The sequence below is a fragment of the Neomonachus schauinslandi genome, chromosome X (assembly GCF_002201575.2).
Source record: "Neomonachus schauinslandi chromosome X, ASM220157v2, whole genome shotgun sequence".
Classification (NCBI taxonomy): domain Eukaryota; kingdom Metazoa; phylum Chordata; class Mammalia; order Carnivora; family Phocidae; genus Neomonachus; species Neomonachus schauinslandi.
Window position 1 is genome coordinate 1,921,766 of NC_058419.1, and position 12,317 is coordinate 1,934,082.

Consider the following 12,317-nt stretch of genomic DNA (forward strand, 5'->3'; position numbering starts at 1 on the left):
GCCTGTGGGGTGCGGGGACACGGACGAGGATGGGAGACCAGCCGCGCGAGGCCCTGCCCCTTCCTGCCCTGCTCGGCCACGGCGCCCGAAAGCCCCGGGAAGGCCGACCTGCACTGGCCTGGAACACTCTGCCACCACACGGCGCACAGCCATGTGGGGCCCCTAGCATGCCGAAGGGCCGGGTCCTCCCCCGGATAGGCCCAGGGACGTCCATGGGCTATGTTGGGTCCCTTCAAAGGGCAGATGGGGGGGAATGCAGTAACACCCAACATGGGGGTGGGCACAGGGGACCCAGCTGGGCCAGGGATGGCCAAGGGTCATCTGGAGACAGGGGAAGAGACTGCCAAGGCTCTCCCAGGGGTGCAGGGCTTGGTACGACACTGGGCTGGAGGGCACAGGGGCTGTGAGTGGGCCGACGTGCTCATACCATCCCTCCAGGGCCCAGAGGAGGAAACTGAGGCCAGGGACGGAAAGGGCCTTGCACCCATGACATGGAGCTCTTGTGGGCAGCCCAGGACTCCTCTGCTTCCCTGCGCACCTGACCCCAGGTCAGGATGACAGCAGCCTCACAGACGCTAAGCCACCAAGAGGGGGGCGTGGTCAAACTGTGTGTGCGGGACACAGAGCCTTCATCATCTGACAGGACCTGGGGGAGGGTCGGCTCTAGCAGCCCAAAGACCTGAGCATGGGCCTGGCACCCACGGCACTTAGGAGGTGCATAGGAACCATCCCCAGCCCTGTGTTCTCATGGCCAGCCCTCCGGAGACAGCTGGCTCCTTCCTAATGCTTTCCCTAGACCCCACAGCGGTGCCAACCTTGAGCTCTGAGCTGGGGGTCACAATGAAGGGCAGGGACGGGACGTGGGCTCCTATGGGGCTGCATACATGGCAGTTGGTGAACCATCTATAAGGTTAATGCGATTGTCAGTGATTCATGCTGATGCAGAGGACAAGAAGGGGAAAGGATGAGGAAGCCAGTCCCAGTGGGGACCCCTCATGGCCGGAGCAGATGAAGCATGGTGAAGGAGGGCTGAGGGGTTGACAGGGGCCTGACCAATAGTTTCAGAGCCCTGGGAGGCCCCCTCCACATCTCAGACAAGCTACTGTGTCGGGGCTGGGATGAAGGACTCAGAATCAACACCCACAAAGGGGTGAGCTCTGGCATTTGGAAGCTGGGCCCTTACCTTACTTCTCATTCTTGGGGCAACCCACTTCCTACCCAGGCCTGCACCGAGCCTGCTGGGCCTCCGCCTCTAGAGCGTGAGTCCCCTCAGGCCCATGCCTGAAGCTACCAGAAGCTTCTATGTGGGACTGACATCCAGGCCACCTCCTTCCAAGGCCAGATACCCACTTGGCCACCTACCCCTGAGGCTGGCAGACGGGACACAGTCCCCTGGGCCCGCCCTCAGCCCTCAGGCCTCAGGATGCTGCTTCCTTCTAGGCCTGTCCCTCACGTGTCCAGCCCCACACTGACACCTAGTGGACAGATGGTGGCTTGCGGTTCCCAGTCGCGGCCAACTCCTTTGGCCTCCTGAGGGGGCAGGGAGCAAGCCGGCAGGGCAGATGGGGGGTCGGGGTCCCCAGCCTATGGGGTGCTCCCAGCTGGCTTGGGAAGGCACACAGGACCTGGCCCCCAGGCGACTTGAGAGCAAGGAAGTGCTAAGTGGAGCGCAGAAGGACTTGGGAGGAAGGACAGTGGGTGTCCACTAGGCAGGGAAATATGGCTTTGGGGGAGGGGCAGGGGGGGCCCACCTGAGGTGGAGGGCCTGACAAGAGCCAAAGCCCACAGCCGGCACAGCCCTGGCCCATCTCCCCAGCTGGGCGATGATCACACGCTGTGCCCCCGACCTAGCCGAGCTGCAGCTGTCGCTGCCCTTCTCCCCGGGGCCTCATGCATGGTGCCTGGGCCCTGCCGGGGCTCAAGTTTCTGGAGGCTGCAACTTTCCAGTTGGGTGTCTGCGAGAAGCTCAGGACCTCGGGTCCTAGGGGCTGGGGTCCTAGCTGAGGGCTTGTGCCCCACTCCTGACTGAGGCCTGTGTCTTTAAGCTGTAAGACATATGACATGTGGGGTCAGTACTAGGGAGGCTCTCCCAGACACCCAGGGTTTCCACGATCCCTGCCTGAGAAAGGGCAAGGGTCCCCACGGCACCCTAAGTCTGCATCCTGCCTGCCTCACCCCCACATGCCAGCTTATCCCCAACGGAAGCCAGGCCCTTGGGGCCCCTTCCTCAGGAGTGAGCTGGCTCCATTCCTTCCCCCCTCTCTCCTCCCTCTCTCCCTCCCTCCCACCGTCAGCCTGTTCCTTGGCCTTGAGTTGCCCTTGATGCTCTAGCAATGCTTCTCTCTCCCTTGCCCTACACCAGCCCGAGGCTGTGGCCTTCCCGTCAGGCTCTGGGGTCTCGACAGCTGCTCAGGTACTCATGTGGGGGCCAGAAGGTAGCTGCAGCCCCTCTCGTTTCAAGCATGTGCCTGACCAGCAGGCCCCCAACAGTGGCCCAGGTCCAAAGTGCTGGGGCAGGGGCCGGCTGGTTGGCATGGACACAGATGAGCGCCCTACCCAGAGCAGAGGCCAGATGCCATCAGAATTGGATTAGGACCACATCGTGCGGTTCCTGGATAATCCGCGCTCTCCTTTCCATGACTCCTGGTAAAGGCCAGACAGGGGAAGGGCTGGGACCTGGGTCCCTCCAGTGGGTTTACCACTGAGCTTGGCCCAAGACCCAGGTTCCCTGGCTTCTGGAATCCTCTTGGATAGCTACAAAGGCTGGGCCCATTGATGTGCTTCTTGCCAGGAACAGGCAAAATCTCCTCCCCCAGTACACCATGCACCTCCCCAGACTCCCCACCCTCCCCAAAGCACCAATCTGCCAGCACACCTTGCCAGGGGATTGATGTGGGGCCTGGGGTGCAGCTTTGAGAGGGGTCCAAAGCTGAGGCCACTGTGTCTGGGCAGGAGTGGGGCCATCTGGGTGAGCACTCCAGGGCCAAGTCAGCAGGTGTGTTGGGGGCCAGGGCTCCTGGGCTTGGAAAGGGGAGGGGTAGTCCTCACAGTGCTCATTCTTCAGGAGGCAGATCAGGCCTGGCTGGCTCTCTCTCTTGCGGCCTGGCCACCCACCTGGGCACTTGCCCTTCTCCATGCCCGCCCCTCCACAGGCACCGGGCAAGCTCCAGAGCCGCTGTAGCCGAATCAGGCAGGTTCCCAGGGGCCTTGACATTTTAAATATTTAACAAGGCCTGACAGGCAGAGGAAAGAACTGCCAGCTGAAGCCCATCTGCTTCCTTTTATCTGGGAGAGGCCAGAGCCCTTGTGGCTAAATGGCCCTCCACCCCAGCCTCCCCGCTAGCCCCAAATCCTGGTGGGGGGGGGGGTAAGGAGGAGGGACGGAGAGAGATCCCTCTGGCCCTGAGCCAAGCCATCTGCCCCGATAACACAACACAGCAGGCTGGGTCCCTTTAGAGCACAGAGCAAGAGAGACCCAGGTAACCCTGGGAAGGCCACTTAGGCTTGGAGTTCCTGACCTGGCTGGGTGGGCACCCTCTCACTCAGCCCTTGGGCCCACCACGTCCTGGGTGGGCCATCTCCACCCCCTGCTCCAGCCCATGTGCCCCCCACTGATGGATGGGGCCAGGGAGCTGGGGACAAGGGTGATGGCCAGAGCCCTGGGTAGATGAAGGTGTGACAGCTCAGATGCGAGCTAATGAGATCAACCAGCGCTGGCTGAGAACAGGCCTGGCACCGGGCTGGGACGGCCCTTGCGGTCCTGCCGAGGAGGTGCCAGCTGGGCCAGAAAACACTCGAACTCCTGGAATCTGGGGCCAAGCCTGGCTCCTGGTGGTCCCAGCCTCCCAGCAGACCCAGCGGGCAGGACTGGGGAAGGCAGGTGCAGGGTAGGGCAGAGTTTTGCCTCCAGAGCCGGGGGAAAGGGCTATAGGGCAGAGGCAGGGACCCAAGACGGCAGTCGGGCCTCTACCTCTGGAGCCTTCTAGAGGACGTTCCTCAGCCTCCCTAAGGCTCCTCAGATCTATACTGCCTCGGGCTTGGACTTCTCTGGGACGGCCTGTGGCCAGTGGCACCTCCACTCAGCACTCTGCTCCCCTCGCCTTCCAGAGAGAGGCTCCCTGCAACCCAAGCCCTCCGAGGGCCTGTGTCCTGCACACCTGCCTCCTCTTCCTGGACATAGGGCTGAGCACACACGGAACCTGGGACATACAGACAGGGGCCCTGCCTTCCTCCTCCTCTGTGCTGGGAGGCTGTCCCACCCGGTTGCTCAGAAGAGCTTCTTGGGCTTCAGGTGGCGGCCCAGCCCGCATGTGCATGCCGACACCGCGCTGTCCCCTTCCTTCCCCTTCTCTGTCACTCCATTTCTGTTTAATCCGAAGAGGCGAGAGCAGGGAGCTGCTGATTATGGAGGGGATCGGGCCACAGCTCCTCGAGGACCCAAGGTTACCCAGAGGATGACCTCCTCACCGCACACAGAGCATCTCCTGCTGGGGGTGGGGGGGCGGGGGCGGGATGGCTACCATGGTCATGAGCACGGTCAGGGTCAAGAGTGCCTCCAGGAAGCGGCTGCAGTAGCACCACCCAGCCCTTGACCAGGCCTTCCCTGGGGGGGACGGAACATCCTCAGGGTGCCCCTTGAAGACTGGGGGGGGGGGGGGCTGTCAGATGGCCCATGACCCTACGTCCCTGGAGCACATGTGGCCTTACCCTCTGTGGGCGAGGTCTTCAGCCTCCTGCAGAGCCCACTGACATCCCCGTAGGCTTCCTGGACCTTCTGCAGCGCCTCAGCTCCTCGGAGCTCCATGAGGGCACGCAGCTCAGCCAGTGTGCACCCAAAGCCGCCCGCGTGGGGGGCCTCCCGCTGCTGCTGGGGCTTGGGGTGGAACTCGATGGAACTGTTGGCCATGTCGCCCATCCTGCCTGCCGTGCCGGGAGGACAGGGCGCCCAACCTCTTCACAGGTGCAGCCTCGGCTCGGGGCAGGCGGCCACCGGAGGTCCCAGTGCCTGGGTGAGGTGTAGTGGAGGGAGCTGCGGTGGGGAAGTGGCTGAGCACGGACACCTGGGGAGAGGTGAGAAGAAGCCAGGGGCAAAGTTGAGACAAAACCGAGGTCCGCTCTTCCAGAACATTCTCTGCAGATCTGCACTCAGTCTGAGCCATGAGCTGCTGCTGATTGCAAAACTCACCTCCGAGCCTGGGCCAGTGGCCCTCATGCCCTGCCAGGCCCACCTGCCAGGCCATCTCCTAGTCCTGCCCAGCATGAGCACCCAAGGCAGGAGGACTTGCCGAGGTGGGGAAGGGGGAAGCGTTACTGTCTCCTGGAAGGGATCGGCTGCCGCCAGCACCAGCAATCTGTCTCGGAACCCACACCGAAGCAGAGGCGATGTGTCGGGGTTGAACGGTGGCACGGGTGGGTGGGTCCTCTGTGCCACAATTCTCCCCATGTCCGAGCCCCACCTTGAGTGCAAGCTCGTCCACTCCATCGTGCTCCCTGCTCTTGCCTGATTAGGACCGGCCCACCGGTCTTCTGGCTCAGCCTCTGTGGCTCACGGTTTCAGGCTCGGGCTGCACGGGGGTCCGGGGAGCAGGCCAAGCCATGGACAGGGCCCGCTGGGAGCCAGGTCAAGGCTTAGTGTGCAGGGTGTCTCTGCTGCCCTGAGGGCACCTGGGGGGCTGGGGCAAGGAAGGGAGGTGGCCTGGAGGGAGGGAGTAAGGAGGGAGAAGGAGGGCAGGAGCGGGAAGGGAGAGAGGGAATAGGGGGAAGGAGGGGATAAAGGGAGGAGAAGGGGAGAGGTGACGGGGGGGCACATAGGAGAAAGCAGAAAGCAGCCACAGGTCGCTGGCGACTCCCCATCACCCTGCCCCACAGCACGGTGCCATCCGCTCTCCCTCCAGATGATGGATTCAGGAGCTGCCCAGCACATACACACATCCTGAGAGCATGAGTGGAAGCACCCCCAAAGGTCAAACTCCCACGACTGAACTAGTCTCGGTGCCCATGGCCTGGGCCTTCATGGCAGCAAGAGGCTTCCTGATGGCATGGCTCAATTGGGCCCAGTCCTTCGCCTTTGGGGAGGCTTTGGGCTCAGAAGGATCTTCTTGGAAGCAGAACTTGGCCGCTGATCCAGGTTTCTGGTTAGAACTGTCCATGGGAACACAATAGCCCCGAGCCCTGTGGCCTTTGCTCTCAGGAGAGCGCCCACCTCTTCCTCGGAGCCCAGCAGACTCGGCAGCTGGGCTGTGCCACGGCCCTCAGGGGACAAGACCAGGGCCTCTGGGAGAAAAGGGCCATTCCCCTATGCCCACAGCCCCGGGGGGCCTCAGAACACGTAGGCCTCAGAACACTTAGTTCCTCTGGACGCTGGCCCTGTGTTGTCAAGAAAAAGCACACGTACCTAGGGCAGTTCCCGCCCGTGAAGTCTGAGACGCAGAGAGGCACCCCAGGAAATGCCCATCCAAAGCGGTCCACATTTTATAAGTTTGGGCACCTAAGTGTTAATCCTCTAGACTCTTTCCACATGGAGCAGCCTTCACTGCCGGAAGATGTGGGAACAAAATGGTAGACAAGAGAATGCACTGTCCTCTCCACTCCCACGCATCTTCCCACTGGCCGTCCTTCCAGTTTGCCATCTGACAAATCCTTACTGAGCATCTACTATGTGTCCGCACTGGCCGTCCGTGCTGGGGACAGAGAGTTGATGGAGAACGTGGTTTCACTGGGGGTGGGGGTCAGGGAAGGCCTCTTGGAAGGGGCACATTTGAGAAAAGTGAGCCATTCTTCTGGAGGGAAGAGTGCTCTGAGATGAGGGAGAAGGCAGGTAACGGGACAGGTTGGTGGGAGCGAGGGGCTGCAGATCCCATGGGGCCCCAAGTGACATGGGCCATCGCCAAGCAGAAGGCTGCTGGGTGAGGACAGACTGGAGGGGCAGAAGCCAGGACGTGAGGGAGGGGCTGCAATCAGTCGGTGGGCCATCCTGTCCGTGGGGGTGAGGGCAGAGGCGACGCAGGCCAGCCCTGAGCTCAGGGATGTGTGGGGCCGCAGAGTGCCCAGAACTTGAAGGAAGTGAAGCTTTCATTTTCATGGCGTGTAAGGCAGAGTGGGCTCTTTCTGGGGTGCTCTGTGAAAGCACCCTACTCACCTGGGTGGGGGCAGTAGGAATCACTCTCCAGTTCGCCGGCCCAGGAAACAGAGGCCATTTCAGGAGGCACTGGAGTGGCCGCAATGGCCTTGCCTGTTGCCCCCACCCCATGCCTTTGTTCCCGCCAGGTTCTTTCCCCCACTCCAGAGTGTGACGCAGGACAGTGCCCCGGCTGGGCGCACCTTCTCCCCTCCTTTCTCTCACCCTGCTACCACGCCTCTCCCTTCCCAATATGTGGCAACCTGGGGGAAAGTCGCAGCGTTGGGCTCCGTGTCCCCAGCCCTCTAAGCCCATTGGCCGCTGGGCGGGAGGGACAGGGTCTGGTTCATCGGTGTAAGCATTGGTTTCAGCCCCCCAGTAGGCACAGATCCGTCTGTGAGTAGGCCCCAGGCAGACAGGGCTGCTGAGAGAAGACCAACCAATGGGCTGCGTGAGGTGTGAGTGCAGGTGGGGATGGGGGGGCATGGGGGGCATTTAGCAAAACCGTGAGGCAATTGTCCCTGAGCAGAGTCCCCGTGCCATGTCAGCCCCAGCCAGTGGGCCCCTCCTCCCAGGCTGAGGGGAATGGCCCGGCACTCACACCAGGCTCTGATGTCTCTGGCAGGGGGGCCGCTGGCCTGCATTCCAGACCTTCCACTTCGGTCCCAGGGCCCCAGGGACCGGCTATGTGCCTGTATGGCCCCCACATTGCTGCCTAGGGACTCCCCAGGGTTCCTTCTAAAAGGGAAGCCAGATGAATGATTTTGTTCCTTTGGAACCTTTTATCTTTTGGGCCTCTACCACCCACTTGGAGAAGGCTCGTTCGGAAGGTGCCCAACTCCACCCAGGTGGCATTCGAGGGCTCCGGGGGGTGACAGAGTGAATGGTCCAGAGTTGGGCGGGCTCAGGGGCAGATGCTGGGAGATAGCAGTGCATCCTGGTGGAGGTGACACCTTCATACACCTGCTCACACCCGAGGCACAGCCCTCTCCCCCCGACCCCCACAAAACAGGGCCCACTGAAGGTGAGCTCTGCCCTCCCCTCCTGTTCCCTCCTCCTGCCCCCAGTGTGGCCCTGCCCTCGATTAAGCAACAGTAGTGGCCCAGACAGCCACACAAGGTCCTTGAGCTGCTCCTAATTGGTGTGCTGTCATCACTGCGGCCCACTGGGCCTGTGGTGACTCATGGTAAGGGAACTGGGCAGGGAGGCAAGGCCTGACCTTCTGCGGGACACAGAGCACTCCTGCCCTCGCCACTGCCTCTCAGCTGGCCCTGCCGCTCCTCTGCACTTCTGCACCCCGCCCGCAGCTGGGGCCTGCTCCCTCCACCTCGGCCCCCGCCAAACAGGCCCCATGTCTCCATCTACCACCTCATCGGCTTCCGTCCAGTTGGGCAGCTTGTCACCACCCTGCTCTGGGTCACCACTTCCCCTGGTTCAGGTGCTGCCGCTCTCTCTGCCTCCAAACTGCAGTGGCTTCTGGGAAGCCACATGTCCTGTTTCCAGCCCCAAGCGCGCCAGTCGTACCCTGGCCCGCACACCCTTCTGTCCTCTCTCCACCTGATGACCTCTGACAAGTTTGAGTGGCAATTCAAGTGGAACTTTCTCCACAAAGTCTCTGCCAGAATTGATCGCTGCTGAGTCTGCTCAGCATTGCAGTGACCTGTGAGCATGTCTTCCCCACTCTCGGGGTCGCAAGCTTTTTGAGATACGTGGCTATTGAACTGGCAAGTAGTCCACCACACGGTCAGCCCTGGGTGGGGATGGGGGTCTGGAGGAGTGAGTGAACAGAGGCCTGGCTGGCCAAGGAAGAGCTGGGAGCCATTTTTTTTTTTTTTTTTTTTTTAATGGGGGATCGCCATCCTGGAGAGCATGAGGAAGGGCACAGGTATGAAGGGCAGGAATGCCTTCACCCCCAGCAGGTCACTCTCAGTGTGCCCCGGGGCTTCACCCAGGTCTGGGCAGCCCCTCTAGTCAAAGACTGCTCATGCTAACCTTCTTCATCTTCATTCACTCTATAGGCAACAGGGCAGACAGGAGCCATCAGTTAAATCAGTCTGTCTTGCGTGACTGTTGGCTGCTGTAGAGACCGAATGGCATATACTATTGTTTTTCTGGGTTCTCTGTAAGCCTCGGCAATTGCCTCCCTCATTCTGAATAAGGACAGTGGCCATCACTGGAATGGCCAAGAACAGAAATGACCAGGCCTATCAGTTCTGCAGGCCTGAGAGAGACTTTTTGGCCTGGGCTGGCTGCCTAGAACGGTTTGTAGGCACTAAAAGTGCAGGGAACGTACCATTTTGGTACTCTTTCATCTTTCAGACCTTAATTGGCTTAATTGAATTACAAACCTCCACAGAGAGGGCCTCACGCCTTCTGATATTTGCTCCATCCCGGCACCGTGGGGCGGCTAGCATAGAGATCTGTGACGGGTCACCCAAGTTCAGGCCTGTCACACAACTGCCACCCTGATGCCTCCTGTCCCCAGGCCCAGTGACTCACATTGATCTGACGAGAAAGCCTCGTCCCCTTTGTACCTGCCCTCCCCGGCCACTTCTAATCAGGTTTTGGGGGATCTCCCCGTACCTCTCACCTAATCTGCCCGGATCTCCCACTTTGCCTCCTTGACCTCCTCCACCAAGGCCCTGGGCAGTCCACCACCCACTAGGAAACCAGGAGCTTCCTGAATGAGGTGGGGGCACCTCTGTTCCCAGGCTCCCTTCTCTGGGGACCTCACTCCAGATGCTTCCCTCACTGTACCTCATAAGCAAGGGGCAAGAACACAGCTGTCCATTTCACAGATGCAGAAACTGAGACTCAGGGAGGCTCGATGATCCCAGACCTCCTGGCCCTGCTTTTCCTGTTCCTGAGGAGAGTCATGACACCTGGAGCAGCTTAGCCCCTTGGCTGCCAGGAGAGAGAAGCCTTGTGCTCCCCCAGGGGGCCTGGTCCCATGCTCTACCCAGCTGCCTACTCCGTGTGGGCTGCCCACCCTCACTTTGACAAAAGGGACAAGGAATGGAGAATAAAATCCCGCAAGTCAGAGGTGGCAATGCATCCGAATTCAGCCCGTTCTCAACGGTGGCAACACAGTCCCCCTGCAGCCACTGACCACCACCACCAGCGTGCAATTGTTGGGTCGGAGTGGGCATGTGTCCCCAGGATGGATGGAGCCTGGCTGGCAGCACCGACTAGAAGCCAGGAAGTCCCAGCTCTCTGCATCACTTCCAAGTCACGGTGCCCTCAGCCCTGGGGTCAGTAAACTGGTGACGAGAACATTCTCCCTGTGCTTGCCCAAGGCAAGAAAGGAGCAGAATCCAGCATAGCCAAGTCACGTCTGAGGCAGGGTCAGAGGCAAGAGATGTGGGCCTGAGGGCCCACCTGGGCACATGCCCTCCATCACTGCCCTCCTTGAGGCACACTGCCCATCGGCAACTCCCGACAGACCCACCGAGAAGGGATGCCTTCCAGAGGGACCCATGGCTCAGCAATGTGACTCACTGTGGGGATTCCTTGAAAAAACTGTCCCCTCCTCTGTCCACCTCCCGGCACCTGGAACCCAGGCCAGGCCCTACAGAACTGAGAGAGGAAGAAGCAAGAGCTCCCCCCCACCGGGCCCCCAAGGCTGGCCCAGGTCTCCCTCACACCTGCAGATGCGGGGTGTGGCCAGCCGGGAGCAGGTGGGCAGGGGGTGCAGGGGCCCTCCGGAAACGCCACCGGCAGAGCCCTGCCCTCCCCTGGGCCTGGTTTTAATCTCAGGCAGGTGCAGATGTGGCCGGGCACCCCTTTAATCCCTGACTTCTCACGCCACCCCCTCCCTTGCCAGGCCCTCTCCCTACTGCCCAGCCTCTGCCCCTCCCCTCTGCTTGACACACCTTGGCTCGCCACCTGGTAGGGGAAAAGAGGGCTCCCGCGATGAGCCCTGCATTCAGCTGAGGAGGGAGGGAGCAAGCGTTGGGAGGGGGGGAGCCGAGGCAAAGAACAGCCTCATTAATATTTCAGAGGCACCGTCACTGCAGCTCCTGGGCCCTCACAGCCCCACCACTTGTGCTAGCTGAGGGAGGAGGATGGGAAGAAAGAAGGAAATAAAACAGAGAAAACAGATTTAAAGGGACAGTCCCCCCTCCGTTCCTTCCTCCCCCTTGTTCCTGGTACAATCTGTGCACACGCCAAGCAGCTCTCTCATGGGGAACAGCTTTGGGCAAAAACAGTAAGAGCAGAAAAGGGCCAGCCCCCCTCCCCCACCCCCGCCAGCCCTGCGGCACCCTCTCCCCAAACTCACGCACACACGCCCTGTCCACCACCGGTCCATCGGTCCACGGCCCTCTGCCCTTGCAAGGCTGCCCCCAGGGAGGGCCTGTCGTGCGGCAACCAGGCCACTAGGGCCACCTCGGGGACTCCCTGGGGGCTGCCAGCAAAGGCAAAGGATGCTTCCCATCCAGTGCCTGGTCCAGACTCGAAGGACTATCTGAGGCCAGCAGAAAGACAGATGCACAGACTCCAGGCATTGGAAGTCCTTGCTAATTAGAGCCCAGCCAAGGAGGATTCTGGAACCCGGAGAAACACAAGTCTAGATCCCTGGAGGTGGCAGGGACGTGGGGTTTACCTGATTCAGCCCCTGCCTACAGGTGGGTGAGCTTCTAGAGTACCCCTGGCTACCTCATGGCCCAGTATTTGAATCTAGAGCAGTGGATGCCCGACACAAGGGGCCCCCTTTCCACCAGGGGACTTTAAAAAACGCCCAGTCCCAGTCGGAGCTTCATAGTCAGAAGAGGGTAGCTGTGCGGGTCTGCAAAGCCCTCTGCCCGGGGATCCCAGGGCCCAGCCAGCTTTGATGGCCCACATTTCCCTGCCTTCAGTGGCTCCAGGGAGGGCCCTGAATTCTCCAGTTAAAACAAGCCCCAAGGGACAACGTAAAATGGTGCAGCTGTGATGGAAAACAGTATGGCAACTCCTCAAAGAATGAAACACACAACTCCATATCTGGGTCTGTACCTAAAAGAAGTGAAAGCAGGGGGTTGAAGAGAGATTTGCACACCCAATAGCTAAAAGGTAGAAGCAGCCCCAAGGGCCCATCGAGGGATGAATGGAAAAGCTAAATGTGGTCTATCCACGCAACGGAATGTTCTTCGGTCTTCAAAAGGAGGGACATTCAGGCACCTGCTACAACACGGTTGAACCTGGAAGACATTCCGCTGAGTGA

General features: G+C 60.7%; 1 protein-coding gene across 1 annotated transcript in view; it reads right to left on the reverse strand.

Annotated features, from left to right (window-relative positions):
• The window catches only part of ATP2B3 (ATPase plasma membrane Ca2+ transporting 3), a 41,729-nt gene extending 36,814 nt beyond the window's left edge, over positions 1-4,915 (reverse strand). The window contains exons 1-2 of the mRNA XM_044911643.1: positions 4,683-4,915; positions 2,247-2,277 (exon numbers count right to left, since the gene is read on the reverse strand). Coding sequence (XP_044767578.1) covers positions 2,247-2,277; positions 4,683-4,915 — 264 coding nt within the window. The remainder of the gene's footprint in view (positions 1-2,246; positions 2,278-4,682) is intronic.
• Positions 4,916-12,317: the final 7,402 nt, after the last annotated feature.